The sequence below is a fragment of the Erinaceus europaeus genome, chromosome 8, assembly GCF_950295315.1.
Source record: "Erinaceus europaeus chromosome 8, mEriEur2.1, whole genome shotgun sequence".
Lineage (NCBI taxonomy): Eukaryota > Metazoa > Chordata > Mammalia > Eulipotyphla > Erinaceidae > Erinaceus > Erinaceus europaeus.
The window spans coordinates 114134277-114154867 of record NC_080169.1 but is presented as its reverse complement, the minus strand read 5'-3'; the positions used below and the strand labels follow the sequence as shown (position 1 = coordinate 114154867).

General features: G+C 40.9%; 1 protein-coding gene across 1 annotated transcript; it reads right to left on the bottom strand.

Moving 5' to 3' along the window:
• Positions 1-294: 294 nt before the first annotated feature.
• Positions 295-7894, bottom strand: LOC103112851 (trypsin-like). The gene is made up of 5 exons (XM_060196720.1): positions 7456-7894; positions 5392-5533; positions 2239-2471; positions 895-1031; positions 295-572 (listed from the first exon to the last, which is right to left on the bottom strand). Exons 1-5 carry the CDS (start codon positions 7490-7492, stop codon positions 423-425), a joined length of 699 nt encoding a protein of 232 aa, XP_060052703.1. The 5' UTR covers positions 7493-7894; the 3' UTR covers positions 295-422.
• Between the last annotated feature and the right edge of the window lie 12697 nt (positions 7895-20591).

Below are 20591 nucleotides of genomic sequence, written 5' to 3'. Positions count from 1 at the left end.
CTAGCCCAGCCTGGCACCACTTCCCAGCAATTCCTGCTCAGCTATGTGGTTTTCACGTGGGCCAAATAGACTCCTCATGGTTTCTGCCCCTCATATCTCCCTGTCTTTTGTATTCTTCAGATGAAGCTGAGAATTTTCAAACACACACACACACACACACACACCTCCCGTTAGGTAGAATTCACAAAACTTCCTGGGTGAATGCCACTTCTTCAGACCAGCAAGCATGCAGGTTTTCAGCACTGTAAAGTCATAAATTGGAAGAAAGCGAAGAAATGTGCCAACACACCCGAGTCATAGGCAATCTATCTTTGGAAATTTCACTCAAGCCTAGATCCAAGGAAAGCATAGGGTTGTATCACATGATGTGTTTACCATGGACCAGGCTGAAGGGGAGGGTGTCAGTACACCTCTCTTCCAGATTACTGTGTAGAAATAACCTTCTCAATCCATGGAACATAGTTGTAAACATCAGTGAAGACATTAACGTATTCTAACAGGAGACATCCGGTTGTCCAAGACAAAATTCCCTGTACTTCACCATCACATACGACTGGTATAGCTGAGACCACCTGCCAGACAAAGTGAGAGGATCAAAATTTTCAACTCACCTGAGAATTCATCAGCACCTGGACAAAATGAAATCTGTTAATATTTACCATACAAAAGATAGAAGCTTTCTTTCTCTGCAGGAACTGATCCTTGCCTCCTAGGCATTCCAAAAATTTCAAATCTGTAGCTGGAAGACAGCTTTACACTACTTCCCCTACAATCTGTCTCTCTTAACTCTAAAACAAGGTGTTAGAGATCTAACATCAAGATCTAAGCCTGACTTTAAAAAATGAAGGACAAAAGAGACTGATATTCTGGGCAAATGAGATAGGGCAAACTCACCTGACAGTTTTCACTGCCTCCTAGCTGGTATCCCACACAGAACATGTCTTTCTGGAAGTGGTCAAGGAGCAATAATTCACAGGCTGAGCGTGCGTTCAATATAATCTCAATGTTGTATAGATCGCTGTCTGCCACTCCTAAGCACAAGAAATAAAGGAGGCTTTCATTCATTTTTGCATTCTCACAAGGCATCCTGTATTGTCCTCTTTCTAGTCTTCTCCTGGGTTAGAATGAAATGCAGAGGAAGAACGATTGAGAGTAGAATGTTCTATGAAACAGCCATCTGTTCATGCTCTTTCCCTCATCTTTTACAGGCAAGCATCAGCAAGGGTGGTAGGACCTGATCCCAAGCTCTGACTTTGAGTGACTGGTTAATTAGTTAAATCTCCCAGTCTTCCTCATTCAAGGTGTAAATGCTAAGAAAACATCATCTACATGATGCACGGTAACAAACTGTATGGCATAGCTCGGGTGTTCATCACCTCAAAAATGACTAACACACAGTAAAAGCACAGCTATTATCATTTTAGGTGTCAAGGATAGCAAAAGGAAAACAATTTTCATCAGTTTACAAGGTAAGATTCAAAGAAATGAAAAGACTATTTTTAACTCTATAATAAGTGGCAGGACTAGTATTCAAACACAGACCAGTGAATCCCAGCTCTTGAAGTAGTGTAATATGATACACACAGACAATACCAAGGTATTAGAGGAATATCAGAACTAGAATTAGTATTAGCATGAGAACTATCCTTTCTACTATGGAAAGTCAATATTAGGGGCCAGCTGATGGCTCACCTGGTTGGGCACACACACTATAATGCAGAAGGACCTCGATTCAAGTCCCCAGTCCCTACCTGTAGGGAATAAGCTACCTGAGCATTGAAGCAGTGCTGCAGGTGTTTCTCTTTTGTCTCTCCTTCTCTAGCTCCCCTCCCTTTCTTTCCTATCAAATAAATAATAAATAAAATAATAAAAAAGAGTCAATATTGGGTGGGTGGGAGGGAGAATACAGGTCCAAAAAGGATGACAGAGGACCTAGTGGGGGTAGTATTGTTATATGGAAAACTAGAAAATGTTATGCATGTACAAACTATTGTATTTACTGTCGAATGGAAAACATTAATTCCCCAATAGATAAATTTATAAAAAAGAAAGACAACTTAAAAAAAGAGTCAATATTCCATATCTAGTTTCAAATGGTTTAGACGACAAGGAAGAGTCCTTGAATTCTGACTCCTTTCATAAACTACTAAGAGATTCTGAAGATATGGAAAATATCCAAGAACAACAATTAACTCTTCTCAGTGTGTCTGAGTCATTCACTGGTAAGATTTTGGTTACCTAGCCAGGTATAAGCCAAACAATATTTGACTTTGTTTGCTATAGAAGTAGGCAGCTGAAGATTCTTGGTGGAGAAGTAGATGGAAGATGTAGACAATTTTATCAGCATAAGGTCATTGTTAGGGGAAGTGGCAGTAAAGTTTGGGTGTGTGATAATCTTCTCATATGATAAAATCTCCCCAGTAAATTCTTCAAATTTTCGGGAGCCACCACGAAAGATAATCTGGAGATTTCTAGAAAATTAAGGAAAGGAGATGATAATTATCATGTATTACAGGGATAACTTCAATCTCTTTCTCTGCCGTACACACACACACACACACACACACACACTCACACACTCACACACAGTTCTTTTGATAGAACTCATTTAATCATTTAATGTCCTTTCTTCTCCATCTCTATCCACTCCATATTTTATGTATGTCTGCCACATGTGTTCACGCAGGTTGTACATTACTTATTTCAGTGGGTTGACATTCATAAAGTCACAATGTGAATGATGACTCTTAAGATTTAAGCTATGCAATGACTTAGACCCGTATTTCAAAATCATTCGAGATATTCTCATTTAAAAGCTAGACACAGTTAAAAGAAGGGTGCAAATGGATAGTCATAGCTTTGATGAAAACAGCAGCTTCAAGAGCCAGGCAGTGGCATGTTGTTTTCGCCGGGCTATGTTGTTTTCGCTGGGCTGGCTTCACAGGCGGGTAACAGACGACCAGGGACTCATGGTTGAGCTGTAGGCAGTATCTCTTTATTCATGCAGGACGCTGCACAATCTAAGCTGAGCTAAGCTAAACTCAAGTACTGTAAAACTCACAATGTTGTCTTTATATATACTTGCCAAGTAGGGTGGAAACAGGATATGACATAGAGAGGGTGGAGAGAAAAGTGACTGGTGAAAATCAGAGTGTGACAAGGAGAGGATCAGGGTGTGACAAGGAGGGGGCGGAGCAGGCGAGAATCCTATCACTGAACCACCAATGCCCTGGAGGGAGGGTGGTGCTTGTTAACAGTGGTTATGTAAATAGAATGCAGTGGTTATGTAAATAGAATAGTGTTAAGCAGGGGGGATTTAAACCAAATGAAACAGAAGGGGTCTCATGCATACCAACAGTGGCACACCTAGTAAAGCACACACACACACAGCCATGTGTGAAGACCCAGATTCAAGCCCCCATCCACCCCTGCATGCAGGAAGTTTTGTGAGACGTGGAGCAATGCTGCAGGTGTCTCTCTTTCTTACTTTCTCCACCCACCCACTCTCTTTCTTTCTGCTGTTGTCAGAAAATAAAGTAATAAAAAGGGGAAAAAATGACATCTGGGAAGGGTGGAGTTAGTTGCCCAAGCCCCAGTGATAAACTAGAGGGAGACAGAATAAAGAAAAGGGAATAAACAAAAGTGAAGAGAGAGAAGCAAAGAGGAGAGGAAGAGGAAGAGAAGGAGGAGGAGGAGGAGATGAAGAAGGAGAAATAGACAGAGGATGAGGAGAAAAAAAAAAAAGAAGACTGAAATCTGTAGATTCTAGGGGGAGATGGGAAGTAGTAGAAAAGTGTTGAGTACCCAGGGCATGAAGGTGGAGGACTTGAGATGGTGTTGGGAGTGGCGTGAAGACACCTATCACACAGAGGTAAAGAAAATGTACTACTTTATCAGCAACTGTCCTAATAATTAAACATTATTTCCCAAATAAAATTATTTGGAATAAGAAAGAAAGAAAAGTGAAAACTCTGGGGAGAAAAACAAAACAGAAAAAGTAGGTTCTTTTAGAGACAGATGGGAGAGGCACCAGATGGCAGTGTACCAGGTTAAGAGAACACATTACAATGCATAAGGATCCAGGTTCAAGTCCCTGGTCCCCACCAGCAGAGGGAAGCAGGACTGCAGGTGTCTCTCTGTCTCTCTCCCTTTCTACTTCTCTCTCTCAGTTTCTCTCTGTCTCTATCTAATAATAAATAATATATATATAAAATCTCATTTGTGCAATGCTATAAAAATGTATTGAAAGAAAAGAGACAGATAGGAGAAACAGGAAATGTGAAACTATATCAAAGCAAAGGACTCTGGGGAAGAATGGAAAGGGAACTTTTGTTCTGTCAAATGAAAAACTAAATATAAAAAAACCCAAGAATTTTGGTCCATACTCCCAGAGGGGTAAATGTTAGGTAAAAGGAGTCAGGTGGTAGTGCAGTGAATTAAGCACACATGGCACAAAGCGCAAGGACCAGCAAGAAGATCCCAGTTCGAACCCCTGGGTCCCCACCTACGGGGGGGGGGGTCGATTCATAAGCGGTGAAGCAGGTCTGCAGGTGTCTATCTTTCTCTCCCCTTCTCTGTCTTCTTCTCCTCTCTCCATTTCTCTCTGTCCTATCCAACAACAATGACATCAATAACAAAAATAATAATAACCACAACGATAAACAAAAGGGAAAAAAATAGCCTCCAGGAGCAGTGGATTCATGGTGCAGGCACCAAGCCCCAGTGATAACCCTGGAGACAAAAAAAAAAAAAAAAAAAAAAGAGGTAAAGATCATCAGAGGGCTCTGAACTTCAATTTTATCAAGATCAAGATAGAGAAAGGGGGGGATAAAAGACACTCAGAGATAGTAGGTGTGACTTAGAAAGACAGGACAATAGGGGAAAAAGGGGCCTATATATATATATATATATATGATAGTCAACCGGTATCTGTGATCTTAGGAGAACTACTACAGTTTCCAGTACAGGGAATCAGGACACAGAACCCTAGTGAAGGGAAAGATGTGAATTATATCCCAGTTATCTTCTCGTTTTGTAAATATATATTAAATTACTAATAAAAAATTTTTAAAAAGCAAAAAAAAAATGTTGATCCAAATATTCACACTGAAATACACAATAGTGAACAACAAAATATAGCCACACAACTTTAGGTTAATCTTCCAAATGTTACCAGTAGCTTGTGAGGTTATTTTTACATATGAAGATCTCCTAGCACTTTTCCTCTTCCTTTACATGTTAAACATAACAAGGGGAACATTTCTCAGTCAAGCATGTGGTAATTGAAGTGTCTCCACCATCGCGATGCTAGGGTATCCTGACCAGCCAGGTATCTTAGGGCTCCCACGGTCTCGCAATCTTGGAACAGAGTTAATGAGGACCATCACTTACGGTAAGAAGCAGTGTGCTGCTGTCAGGATCCACTGAGGGGCAATCAGGGTCCCCATACACGATTGATAAGTGGAATTCAGGTAGACAAAATGTAATGTATCCTCTGATCCTTCTATGCCTTCAATCACAAGTGAAATGGCACCTGAAACACAGAAAAAGGTGAATAAAAGGATATAAAGGTAAGGCAGTTGATCAAAGGGACCTCAGCACAGTGGGAAGTAGCCTGACATTAATAGAGCTCCTCCATTATGGTACTAGAGTGTACCATTGCACAGACACTGCAATAAGCGCTTCTGTCCTTTGCATCTTGGTTTATTTTAACAGCAAGGAAACATAAAGGATGGGTAATATTATATAATTCTTCAGATTAAGAAATTAGCATCAGGGGGTGAGAGAGATAGCACAATGATTCTATAAAAAAGATTCTCATGCCTGAGGTTCCAAAATCCCAGGTTCAATCCCCTGCATCACCATAGGCCAGAGCTGAGTAATGCTCTGATCTCTCTCTCTCTCTCTCTCTCTCCTCTCTCCCTCCCTCCCTCCCTCCTCCCTCTCCCTCTCTCCCTCCTTCTCCCGGTCTCTCATTAAAACAAAAACAAATAAAATATATATAAAAGAAAGAAATTAACTTTGGGAAGCCTATTGAGATAGATAAAACTAGTATGTGGTGGATACTTCCATCCCGTTCACTACTTCCCAGAATGACTTAATCTCATTTCCTGATTTCAGGATTCTCTGAGACTAATCACGACAACCCCAACAGAAAACAAAATGTGATGAGACACAATCAAAACTTTAATTGTAGAATGGGGAGAAAAATATAAAGCAGAATAAATTGCTGAATAGTCAGGAACTTAAATGTGAGAATATAACAGGTGAGATTTGGGGTCTTTATGTTGAAAGAAGCTGAAGCTAGGAAGTCTATTTTGGGCATATTCAAGGGGCTCATGACTTTACTAATTTTTGCCTGAGCCCGACAGCTAACATGCAAGTGGGCAGAAAGTATTATCTGGGAAGATGATGTCAGAGTTGGGAATAGGACTAGACAGACAGCTGGATCAGGGCAGAGAGAAGCTACCAAAGATGGGAAGACTATATAAACACTGTTAACTGTAAGCCCCTTATGTCTGAGCTAGGATTCACTGATCCAGGCTGACATTTTCAATAGAAAGAGAAAGACTGAGAGAAAGAGGGAATGACATCACAGCACCAAAGTTTCTTCCAACACAGTAGGGGCCAGCCTTGAACCTGGGTGACATAAGTGTTGATTTAATTTAATTTTACTTACTAACTGAGAGAAAGAAAGAGAGAACCAGAGTGTCACTCTGGCCCCTGTGATGCCAGGGATTGAACTCTAGACCTCTAGCTTTTAAGTTCAATCTTCACTGCACCACCTCCCAAGCCACCCACCCTTTATAATGTATTTTATAAATTCACATGTCTCCTTCTAGGTTTCTTTTTGAAAAAAACTTTTTTTTTTAATTTCATTTATTTTGTTGCCCTTGTTGTTTATCATCATTGTTATTATTATTGTTGTTATTGCTGTTGTTGTTGGATAGGACAGAGAGAAAATGAGGACAGGAAGACAGAGAGGGGGAGAGAAAGACAGACACCTGCAGACCTGCTTCACTGCCTGTGGGAAACCTGCAGGTGGGAAGCCAGGCGCCAGGCAAGCTATTTCACTGCCCCTCAAAGGAGTTTTGCTTGTTTGTTTAAAGACACTGAAGGAGAGAGAGAGAGAGAGAGAGAGAGAGAGAGAGAGAGAGAGACCAAAGCACCAAAGCTTCTTGGCCAGACTGGGACCTGGGTCATGCACATGGCAAAACACACACACTATCCAAGTGAACTGTTTTCACCAGTCCTCAGAGGAGTTCAACAGACAAAAAAAAGTCCCGGTAAACTCTAATAAGGAAGTGAGCTTGTACAGAAAATGACTATTCTATTTCCTCTATTCCAATGTCCATGCCTCTGATCCACCAGCCCTCCCCTCCAGCATGCCTTCTTAGCGTCATCCCTTTATAGAGCCATGTCCAGCTTGACTAATAGACATCTTCAGTCACTCACCAGTCACAATCAGCAAGAGCATGGACCTCATGGTCATCTCAAGAGTCCTGACTGCAAGAGCTCTCAGACACAAAGCAGAGGGAGGAGGTGTGTTCTCCCTGGGGATTCTTAACAGCAGAAGGTGGAGGTAAGGAGCCTGAGCTTGCCAGGTGGTTTCTGTCAAATCCTGAGTCGCCGTAATAAAAAGGTGTTCGCAAGTTACACCTGCCTATTCTCTCCGTCTGAGGCAGGGAGTTATTCTTAGTCTAGCTGAAACCTTCTTTAGGGGAATATATGGTCCAGGGATCAGAGCTTAAGCCACCTAGCTCAGAAGGAATAATTCTCAGGTAGAAGCAAAGTGGTGCTTTTGTGGACTTAGAACACATCTCAGTTCTTCTGCCAGCCCCTCAGCTCTTCTCAGCAGCTCCTTCCCCAGAATGTCACGTCTCCCTTTCCATGCCCAGTGGATCCCTCTTCTTTCTGGGCTTTTCAGATGAAGGGCAGCAGCACTGACCCCACCCCTGTGTGTGATAACCAATCCTAGCCCCTTTGTGTGTGTCATACTCAGTCCAACCTCCCTACACCTGCTCCATTGTCTAGGCTGTACAGGTCATAGTTCACAAACACAGGCCCCATTGCAGGTAAAGTCCCCAACCAATACCAACCGCCTAGGTCTTTTCCCAACTCTGAACCTACTCTCACTGCATTGATGTCTCACATATGGCTCTGTCTTTCTCTTACTCTCTCTCTATCCATATATATATATATATATATATGGAGATATATATGATATACATATATATCTTGTATACATACATATGTACAGATACTTATATATAAGTAAAAATGCATTTGTACATATATACATATATCTTAACATATATCGTATACATATGTATACACACAGAGAACATACATACCTTTCTTATTTATTTAATAATGATCAACAAGATTGTGGGATTGGAGGGGTACAATTCCATACAATTCCCATCACCAGAGTTCCAGATCCCATCCTTTCCTATTCTTTATCCCTCTGGGAGCATGGACCCAGGATATTATGGGGTACAGAAGGTTGAAGGTCTGGCTTTTGTAATTGCTTCTCCACTGAACATGGGCATTGACAGGTCGATCCATACTCCCAGCCTGTCTCTCTCTTTCCCTAGTAGGGCAGGGCTCTGGGGAAGCAGGGCTCCAGGACATATTGGTGGGGTCGTCTGCCCAAGGAAGTCAGGTTGGTGTCATGGTAGCATCTGCAACTTGGTGGCTGAAAAAGTATTAAGATATAAAGCAGAACAAATTGTTTAATAATCAGGAATCTGTAGCAGATGAAATTTGAGGTCTCCATTTTGGAAAAGGTTAGTAGGCCTAATTTAGGTATATTCCAAGGGGGCCATGACTTTGTTAATTTTTGCCTGAACCTGACAGCTAACATGCACGGGGGGCTAAAGGTATTGTCTGGGGGAGATGATGTCGTGTGGGAAATATGACTAGAAAGTTGGATCAGAAAGTAGCTCCAAAGTATGGGACAAGTATATAAATATTGTTAACTTCATTGATTTGATCTGGGGCCCATATTCAGCATGGGAGCCTGTGTAAGCTCTGCATCCCTATAGGTCTGAGCTTGAGTTCTGTGGTCATAGTTAGGAACATTCTAGGCTGCACTCTTTGCAGGACCCATCTTTCTAGAGTGGCAGAGTATGTTGACCCAACCTCACTTTGAAAAATGGGGCAGTCCCTACCAATGTTGACCCACACTGTGGGTAACTCCTGTAGAGGCCCACAAGGGACAAGGGGTCCAATATGTTGCTTCTGGTGGAGATGACCAGTGACAGTGGAGAGAGGGGTTTGTTAGAGGTCTAGGCCCCCACATGTCTATGAGGGAATCCCAGGATTCCCTGACTGGGGCCCTGGATCATTGGGGCCTGGTAGTGACCAAAAGAGCCATCTTTAAAGCATTCTGGTCTCTTTCCCTTATCCAGCTTTTGTAGTCCTTCCCTTGTCTGACAAGGTTAGCCTTGGAGTGATTGAGGAAAGTGAAATAGGAAGTAGCTGAGGAGGGTACCTAGGTCTAAATAGAAACTAATTAAGTACTTTATAGTAATTAATAAAAGTGTCTATTTTAGGTCTTTTTACTTGCTTGTTGCACTTGTTGAGTCACTGCAAATGATTTGCACTTTTACGTTAAGGTGTATATATTCCTTCAACTTATGGATACATGTGCACATGTGTTCTGTCTCATGGGTCCTGGTCTATATCTAGGTGCTGGGGCTTTGTCAGGAAGTGCATCACCCAGTAAGGAATTGAGGAGTCCTATGAGCAATGAATGGCCTCACCAGAGTACTGGAGCTGAAGTGTTAACATTCCATGTCTTTTGTTTCTGGATACAATCTAAAGTGAAACGTGTTGAGTTGGTACTGGTTGCATTAATTTGGTTGAGCTCAGCAGATGCAATGTCAAATGGTATGGATTTGAGAGAAGACTGCAGGAAAACAAACCATGACCCAGAGGTTTCAGGAGTGGGATATTAATATGGATGTTATAGATATTGTGGATATTAATATGGGTATTATAGAGAATGAGGAAGGTTCCTGTTGTCGTAGGGTTTAAGAAGGCAATAGGTAGTTATTACTGTAACAAAGTTATGTGGCAATTGGGTTTGCTTTGAAAAACCCATTGTTAGGATTTGCTGTCTCATACAAGATCTTACCATGATTTATTCAATTTAATGCTATTTACATATAGCTGTATCTTATATAGTGACACAAGCAGGAGCTACTGGTCTCCCCGATCTAAGACTATGGGTGATTTAACATTTCAATAAATAGTTATTTTTAGAAATGTATTAACAATTTAAGCCGACTATTAAAATTCAGACAGGCTACCAATTGGAAGCCTTAAGTGCTTAGACTGAAGAAATATCTACTCAGAGTGGGTTCTATGCATCAAAAAGTTTAAGATATTCAATCTATTTTTCCCCTCCCATATTGATTAAATAAATGATTTATAAGATTATAAGTTAATAGGAGTGTATATTAACACCATTGCATATCTACTTTTGACCTTAACCATAGCTCTAGCTCTAGCCCTAATCCTAACACTAACCCTAACCCTAAAAACATTTATAACTATTCTCCTCAAACTATTCCAGAAAATTGAAGGATAAACATATTATATGAGGCAAACATCACTTTGATCCCCTAAGTAGGAAGAGACTTTACCAGAAAACTATAGACCTATGTCCCTGATGAACACTGATGCAAAGATCCTGAACAAGAATTTGACAAATTGAATCCAACAACATATCAACAGATATCAACAAGACCAAGTGGGATTCATACCTGGGAAGCAGAGATAATTCAATATTTACAAATCAATCAATGTAATATATCATGTCAACAAAAAGAAAGATAAAAATTATATGGTCATGTCAACTGACACCAAAAAGGCATTTGACAAGACCCAACACCTATTTATGATAAAGACCATCCCTCAGCATGATGCAGGGAGCCGAGAGTCCATAAGCTTAGTTACCTTCAGTTACACATGTACAGGTCCTGGGGGAAGGTCATGGTACAGTTCCAAGGAGAAGGTAAGCAGGCCACAGGGCAACTTCTGCCCAATACTTGTTTAAATAACTTCATATACACCCACAATCCTTTGTGAATTTGACAGCATCTGTCTTATGCTTCTGACTTAAAATTGGGCTGACATCAATCCTATGCTAATGCCATTCATGTCCCAATATCTTCTCTACATTAGTCACTGCTAAATTCTCTTTCTGATTCCTTAATTTCTTTCCATAGGTTGAGCTAATGTTTCATATTATTATTCTCTATGGCTGGTTTGCATCAACATATGCAAACCAAAAGACTTCACAACAGTAAATGGGGAAGCAGCCAGAGGAACAGGAAATCTGGCCCTGTTTGGTCAGTGGGATGTTTCTTGTCTGCTCTCCAACTCCTGTGTTGTCTTCTTTCTGATTCAGGTATATCTGTATCTCGTCTTCAATTCAGGAGGAGAAAGCTTGTTTTCCTTAGGTCTTTAGCTTTATAGATGACTTCAAAGTTTGTTTTAAACGTGTATTTTATACTTTATGTATTTATTCATGTATTTATTTTTCATTAATGTTTGGTGATGGCACTATGAATCCATCACTCCTGATAGGCATTTATGCCCCCCTTTTCCATTTTATTGAATAAGACAGAGAAATTGAGAGAGGAGGGGAAGAGAGAGGAAGAGAGATACTAAAAGACCTTCTTCAATGCTCATGAAGTGTCCCCACTGTAGGTGGGGAGTGGGGGCTTGAACCTGGGTCTTTACATATAGTACTAAATTCACATTTTAATTTTGCATACCTGACTATCCTTTCCCTTTAATTTACTCTTTGTTTATTCAGGTCATACCAACTCCAGATCCCTAGAGATTCCTTCAGAAATCAGATTATGTGTCTCCATTTCCATTGGTCTCCTTGGTGAATTTTTCTCATCTCACCATGTTTATGGCCACATATTTATTTATTATTTGCATAATTTACATATTCACCTGTCCTTTTTAATTTTTTGTAGGAGGGGATATCACTGGGGCTTGGTGTTGGCACTATGAATCCATTGCTCCTGTTGGCCATATTTTTCAATTTTATTGGAAAGAACAGAAAGAAATTGAGAGAGGAGGAAGAGATAGAGAGGAAGATAAACACCTTCAGACTTGTTTCACTGCTTGTGAAACATGCCCCCTGCAGATGTGGGGCCAGCCGGGGGCTTGAACCCAGATCCTTGTGTGGTTCCTTGCACTTAATAATATGTGGCTTAACCAGGAGAAAACAATTATATATGGATGTGGACAGATAGTTATAGAGATGATGGTTGGGCCATGTCTACAACCTTAACGAACCTGTGATAGATTGTAGTGGGGAAGGTGAAGATTCAGATCTCTGGTGGTGGGAATGGTATGAATTCAAACCCCTGTCAACATGTAATTCTGTAATATAAAAATAAATAAATAAATAAATAAATATCAGTTGCCCAGAAATGTAGTAATATTGTAATCTATCTCCCCTCTATTTTTATTTATTTATTTTCCTCTTTGTTGCCCTTGTTGTTTATTGTTATTATTGTTATTGCTGTTATTGTTGGATAGGACAGAGAGAAATCGAGAGAGGAGGGGAAGACAGAGAGGGAGAGAGAAAGATAGACACCTGTAGAACTACTTCACCGCTTGTGAAGCGACCCCTGCCCCCTACAGGTGGGCAGCCAGGGGCTTTAACAGGGGTCCTTGCGCTTCACACCATGTGCGCTTACACTGCTGCACTACCAGTCCCCAGAAATATAGTAATAACTTTCTATTGCCTTCTTAAACCCTAAGACAGCAGGAACCTTTATAGCACCTATATCTCCCCTCTCCTGGAACCTCTAGGGTGGGACTCACTTTCCTGCATGCTTCTCTTAGTTCATACCAAATGACATTGCATCTGCTGATCCCAACCTAATCAATGCAATGAATCCCACCTCGGCATGCTTCACTTCAGACTGTGTCCAGAGACTTCAGGTATGGAATGTCAACTCTTCAACCTCATTACTCTGGTGAGACCTTTCCTTTCATAGGATTCTCTAATTCCATTCTAGGTGGTTCTCTTCCTAACAAGGTCCCAAAACCTAGATACAGACCAGGTCTCATGAGATAGGGCATATGTTCACATGTATTCATAAATTAGGGAAAAATATATACCTGAAAGCAAAAAATGCACAATAGTCAGAAGTGAGTCAGTATATGCAGCAAGCAAGTAGAAAGACCTAAAAAGACACCATAAAGTTCATAATGAAATAGTATCTACATAGAACTAGATACCCTCCTCCACCTACTTCCTATTACACTTCCCTCACTCATTCCAAAGCTAACCTTATCAAAGTAAGGACTGCAAAAGCTGAATAAGGGCAAGAGACTGGCATACTTTAACAATGACTCTTTAGTCACTACCAGGCCACACGATGGAGCCCTAGTCGGGGAGTCCTGAGATTCCCACACAGACTTGATGAGCCTAGAACACGAATAAATCCCTCTCACCATCATCTCTATCAGGAACAACACAATAGCCCCCTTTGTGGGCCCCCATAGGGCCTTGCCCTCAACTTGGATCAACAATGGTAGAGAATGTTCCATCCTCTGAAAGGAGGCTGGACAACATAATCTATCTTCCACCTGAGGAAGATGGGTTCTGAAATTGGGGCAGCTTGGAAAGTTCCTACTCATGGCCACAGAATGTGAGCTCAGATCTACAGAGATGCAGAGGTCACACAGACTCCTAAGCTGAATATGAGCTCCAGATCACATCAAATCAGTGGGGTTCACAGTCAACAATATTTATACACCTTTCCCATATTAGGGAGCTACTCTCTTTCCTGGCCCAGATTTCTGGTCCTTTTTCCAGCCATGACATCATCTCCCCAGACAATAACTTGGGTCCATCTGCATATCAGATGCCAGGCTCATAAAAACAAAGACAAACAAAACAACAACAACAATTACAACAACAACAAGAAAAAAAACACTAGTATAGTCACAGGCCCTTTGGACTATAACTAATATAACTAAAATAGGCCTACTAACTATCTATAAAACAGAGACCCCAAAATCTTCATCTGCACTATTCCAGCCTTTAGGTTCATGATTAGTCAACAATTTGTTTGGCTTTATATGTTAACTCTTGTTTCAGCTACCAGGTACCTGATGCTAACATGATGCCAGCCGGACTTCCAGGGCAGACGACCCCACCAATGTGTCCTGGAGCTCTGCTTCCCCAGAGCCCAGATCCACCAGAGAAAGAGAGAGGCAAGCTGGAAGTAAGGATCAACCTGTCAATGCCCACGTTCAGTGGGGAAGCAATTACAGAAGCCAAACCTTCCACCTTCTGCACCCCATAATGACCCTGGGTCCATACTCCCAGAAGGCTAAAAATAAGAAAGCTATCAGGGGAGGGGATGGGATATGGTATTCTGGTCGTGGGAATTGTGTGGAATTGTACCCCCTCTTACCCTACGGTTTTTGTCAGTGTTTTCTTTTTATAAATAAAAATTATAAAAAATATAAATAAAAATAAATAATTAATTTAAAAAACAGTTGCCCATAAATGGAGTAATGCTGTGACCTATCTCTCCTCTATTTTTATTTATTTATTTATTTTCCTCTTTGTTGTCTTATTGTTGTAGTTATTATTGCTGTTGTTATTAATGTCGTCGTTGTTGGATAGGACAGAGAGAAATCGAGAGAGGAGGGGAAGACAGAGAAGGGAAGAGAAAGATACATACCTGCAGACCTGCTTCACTGCTTGTGAACCGACCCCTGACCCCTGCAGGTGGGCAGCCAGGGGCTAGAACCCAGGTCCTTGCGCTGGTCCTTTTGCTTCACACCATGGGCGCTTACCCTTCTGCGCTACCACCTGGTCCCCTAAAATGGGTTTTGTAAAATATTTTATGGGGCTGGGTGGTGGTGCACCTTGTTGAGCACACATTTTAACAGTGCACAAAGACCTGGGTTCGAGCCCCCAGCCCCCACCTGCAGAAGGAAAGCTTTGCGAGTGGTGAAACAGTTCTGCAGGTTTTTCTCTCTCACTCTCTCCCTCTACCTCCCCTGACCCCTCAATTTCTGACAGTCTCTATCAAACAAATAAATAAAGATAAATAAAAAATAAAATACGTATTTTATTAATTTTAATAAGAGACATGCAGAGAGAAGGGTACAGAGAAAAGCCAGAGCGCTGTTGGAGCTGGGGTCTGAACCTGGGACCTCAATGTCTCAGGCATGAATGTCTTTTACATCAGCATTTTGTTGTCTACCCACCCCAAAGATACATTTTATATGCATGTCTTCTTAGTGACAATTCTGAAGCTCTGTTGTTTTCGCTGAGGGCATGGGGCAACTAGAAAAAAGGGGTAGGGGTGGGGAGGTTCAGCTACTACTCTTTTCTTTGTAAATTCAGCTTTTTACTCTACTGACTGTTTCATATGAAAAAACAAAGCAAGACAAATGGTTCCTGAAAGCAGAATGCTAAGGGTTATCTTTTGCCTAGCTTATCAATTTCATCATTTCATCAGGACTATGTAAAGGTGGTCTGTGCACTGTGCAGGTCTATTATATTGTTCTGTAAAACAACACCAACACTACAAACATGAAAGGAAAGATTTTTAAAACATTTATAGCAGTCTTCTGTGTGACCCAGAAGCAACATTTAACAGCTACGGCTGATTTTGAACAAACTAAGCCTTAACATTCTTTTGTCTTATTAAGATAAAGATGATCCCATAGAAAACAAAGAACTAGAGAGCTGACACCAGTTAGTTAGATATTTATTTTAACTAAAATCATAAGTAGGTATGAGGAATAATTGGGGGAGAGAAAGGAAAGACAAAACAAAGCTATAACAAAATGTGAAAGACAAAGCCCCAGCTGTGCCTGAAAGCCAGGTCCCAAAAGGGGCAGAATTACATGACAGGATCTGAACAGACAGTCTTCTGAAGAGGCTTAAAGACACGTGTGGAAAAGCTCCACTTCACTCATCATTACTGAAATGCAAATCACAACCACACTGAGACACCGCCTCACACCTGTGAGAATGGTTTAGTCAACAAAACAAAGTGCTGAGTCTTGGAGAGGACATGGAGAAAGAGGAACTGTATGTATTGCTCTGCTGGTGGGAATGCAAACTGGTACAGATGTAATGGAGAATGCTACAGAGAATCCTGACACAAGTATCAGTGGAAAAGCTTTATGATCCAGCAATCTATTCCTAAGCATTTATGCAAAAGACATGAAGACACTAATTTGAAGTGACATGCACACCTCCAAGTTCATAGCTGCATTATTTACAGTAGCCAAAATATAGAAACAACCTAAATGCCCATCAACTCATGACTGGATAAAGAAGTTATGGGACATATACTCAATGGAGTACTACTCAGCAGTTCAAAAAGACAATATGGTAGGGCCATAGGGTGGTGATGCACTAGGTAGAATGCCCACATTTTCATGTATAAGGACACAGGTTAATGTCCCAAGTCCCCATCTGCAAAGGGGAAGCTTCACAAGCTGTGAAGCAGTGCAGCAAGTGTCTCTTTCTCTCCCATATCCTCCTTCTTTCTCAATTTTTCTCTGTCCTATCAAAATAATATTTTAAAAAATAATTTAAGAAAAGATAATATTGTGTGCCTTGGAACAAAATGGATGGAACTACAATGATTATGTTCAGTGAAGCAAGTAAGGAAGTGAAGGACTATTGTAGGATGATTTCACTCATATGTGGAATATAGAGAAATAAAACACATGAACTTGGAAAAAAGTAGTTGGAGCTCAGCAGTGGCACATCTGGTTGAGCATACATGTTACAGTGCTCAAGGACCTAGGCTCAATCCCCAGTCAGTCCCAGAGTGAATATTTCTCAAGCAGTGAGGCAGCTTTGCAGGTCTCTATCTTTCTCTCTCTGTATCTCCTCCTTCCCTCTTAATTTCTCTTTGTTTCTATCTAATATACAAATGTATACATATTCTAAAAAAATGAAAAAATAGTCCACCCATATCTGAGACCTTGGAAGAACTATGGTGGTTATCACAACGGAGGTGGAGGGTCCGGGAGGTGGCGCAGTAGCTAAGGAACTACACTCTCAAGCATGAATTCCTGAGTTTGGTCCCTGGCAGCACAAGGGAGGTGGAGACACAGAACTTTGATGGTAAGATTATTTCATAATCCAGTAAATCACTAATAAAGGAGAAGGAAATAGATAAAATAAAAATGAAAGAAGTATATATGTGTTCTTTCAAAAAAAGTAGTGTGGAAACAGTTGTATATCCACATGTAGTATGTTGAGCCTAAAATACACTATACACATTACCTACAGAACACCTAAATGCAAATGCAAAAAGATGCAAGTTCCAGGAGAAATTCTGCATGCTCTTGAATGTGGGGATGAGTTGTTGCTGGAGCTTCCCTAGTTAGGCCTGACTCTTCAGACAGAGAGACAGGAAGAGAGAAAGTCACAACCATGTGGAAGCTTCCTTGAGTGTGCTAGGGAGAGGGGAGAGGACTGGAACTTGGGTCTAGTGTATGGCAGAGTAGATACTTGGCCACTTGAGCTTTCTTGCTGGCTTTGTTCGTAAGTTCTTATATACACACCCAAAGCACAATCCAGGAGAGAAGAGACTGAGAACTTGAATTTTACCTACATGGAAAGCTTTTAACTCTACCACAGTCACCACGAAAGCAATGAGGTCAAACGGATGAAAAAAATATCTGTAAAAATAGGTATCAAATAAAGGATATGTGACCTGAGAATACATATGTAAAAATAAACATCTTAGAATGCAGCAAAAAGAAAGCAATGAAGGAAGGCAGGTGGTAGCATAGCCATTACCATGTGCAGGGGCCTGGGTTCAAGCCCCTGAGCCTCTACTTGTGAAAGGTAGGTTTCAAAAGTGGTGAAGCAGTGTTACAGATATCTCCCTTTCCTCTGCCCATCTCCCTTTTTCCTCTCAAATTCTATACAAAATGAACTTACTTTAAAAAATAATTGCCACCAGGATTAACAATGGGGTTTGGTGCTAGCACTATGAATCTACTGATCGTGGTGGCCAGTTTTTCCTTTTCTCTTTAACTTTCTTTTTTCTTTTCTTTTTTTTTTTAAAAATTAAATAGGACTGTGAAAAATTGAGAGGGGGAAGTGAGACAGAAAGGAGAGAGAGAAACACTTGAAGACCTGCTTTACCAATCCTGAGGCTCTACCCCACCCCCCAGCAAGTTGGGGGCAGGGGCTCAAACTCAGGTCCATGAGCATGGTACTGTGCGCGAACAACGGGGTGTCCAGCCCCCATAAATAACGTATTTTTAAACATGAATCTTATTGGAAAGGTTTACCACCAATTTCCAGGAATCCCTGTCTCTTCATTATAGTGGGATTATGGATGTAGAGATATTTGTCCTAGTTTACCTAACAGACTAATACTGAGTTCAAGGTAAGACTCCTGAAGTTCTGTTTGTCAGATACTACCTTCAGAAATAGAATCTGAAAGAAGACTTGGGCAAACGGAAAAGATCTTTAGGAGGTAAGTGAGAGCACCTCACAAAGTACTGTTGTAGTTCAGTCCTTCACCCCCCTACCCCAGATTAAGACCCTAAACAAAACTGATTTTCATTCATCTAAATCTGAGACAAAGTTGCTTGGTCCTGTATGATTCTGTTGTTGGTATAATTTATCCTAAAACAAATTCCCCAAACTCAGAAGTCAAATTTCATCACTACAGAAAGGGAGAGGAAGAACTAAAAGGTCGGGACCAGGCAGTGGCACATCTGGTCCAGTAAACAGGCTATAATTGGCAAAGATCTGAGTTCAAGCCTCTGGTCCTCACTTGGGGGAGAAAAGTTTTTCAGTTGGTGAAGTAATGCTGCAGGTATCTCTCTTCTTTCACTCTTCCTTTCTATCTCCCCTTTCTCTAACAATTTCTCTGTCTTGATCCAAATAAGTAAATAAATAAGTAAAAGCAAAGGGATGCTTTGTGTTTGGTTTGTGATGGGGAGTGGGGCTTTATAGCAACAATGGGCGGAGAGTTATAGCAAAGTCTCTCAGGTGAAAATAGTGATATTTTTCCCTGATAGATTAGTAGAAACCAAGTGAAGACTATCTGAGAAGGAGATAATTGCTTGAATGCCTTAAAATGTTCTCAGAGTAAGGAAATAATTAGTCCCTTAGGACTCTGTACAGAGAAAGTTTTCAGGTAAAGAGAAGTCCATTCCTCGATTTAGACACGCTTCTTAATATCTTCACATATTCAAGGATCGAAAAATCTCTACTTATTGCCTACTAACATTTGGAAAGCACCCTAAATTAAACATTAAATCGAACAAAACAAGTGTTGACAAGGATGTAGAGAAAAGGAATCTGTGTACACTGCTGATGAGAATATAAGCTGTTTCAACCTCTGTGGAAAAGAGCTTAAAATATTAAAAGTAGATCTACCATACAATCATCTCTAGTCCTATGTGTCTAGCTGAAGCACACAAAAACATTATCAAGAAGATAATCGTGTGCTTATGTTTAGTGTAGTGATTTCTCCAGTAGCCAAGATATGGATACAATTCAAGTGCCCAATGATAAATGAACGGAGAGGAAATATTGCTATAAAAAGAGCACAGATACGGAATGGTTTCACTCCTATGTGGAACTTAAGAAACAAGCACAAAAAGGTAAAACACAAAGTAAAGCTTGGAATGGGTGTGGTGCATGGTCCCAAAGCAAAGGATCCTGGGGGAAGAAGTGGAAGGGGCTAGTTAGACCTGGCGCATGATGGGGAAAAGGACAAAATTGTGGGTGAGATTGTTTTGCAGACACCTATCATGGTGAGATGGGAAACAGTACCCATGTGCCAACAGCTGTACTGTACACCCCCAATAAATTGACTACACAGTGTTGTGGTGTACATACACAAAAGAGTTCCTCCGCCTAGTTATAAAAAAAAAAAAACTATTGCAATTTTCAATAATAAGGAAGGGATGTCCCCCTAAACAACTAAGTCACAACCAGAAAGGTAAAAATACTGAGTGATTTCACTCATGTGAGATATAAAGAGACAAATTAAGTGAACAGACCCAAACAAACCCAAACAAAAACGTGTGTGTTCCAATGTCAGAACTCAGATTACCAGAGGAGGCGGGGAAGGTGGTTGTAAGGGTGGGGCTTGTCCAGTGGACAGTGGGGCAGTGATATAGGTACTTTGGTGATGGACATGTTGTGATAGGCTACTTTGAAGAAGTATGAAATTGTGCCCCTAAAACATATTCAACTTAGTGAACGAGCATGACCTCAATTATAGTATTAAACAGCTGTGTGTGAATTAGAGATTTACACTTGTTAACTGTGTTCTTATGATACACTCAATTTTGTGCGCACACACACACACACACACACACACACACACACGTACACACTTGAGTGTGCGTGAGGCCTGAGTGTATACCTGTTTGTGATGGGGGTGGCCACTCCCTGTCTGCCCCAGAGCCAATAACCCTTCATGATCGTTTTGTCCCCTCTCACCATACACACCACATTCCCCACTCAGTCTAGTGGCCTTAGCTATGCAGAGTCTAATGCCAGATTCAATTTAAATCAAGAAGACGGGATG

Bases quoted from the DNA above. Each gene is read 5' to 3' on its own strand.
- LOC103112851 (XM_060196720.1), bottom strand. From the start codon at position 7,492: ATGACCATGAGGTCCATGCTCTTGCTGATTGTGACTG. The intron at 5,534-7,455 runs GTGAGTGACTGA...TCTGTGTTTCAG, and splicing joins GCTCTTGCTGATTGTGACTG to GTGCCATTTCACTTGTGATT. The intron at 1,032-2,238 runs GTAACCAAAATC...TCTTGTGCTTAG, and splicing joins TTTGGCTTATACCTGGCTAG to GAGTGGCAGACAGCGATCTA.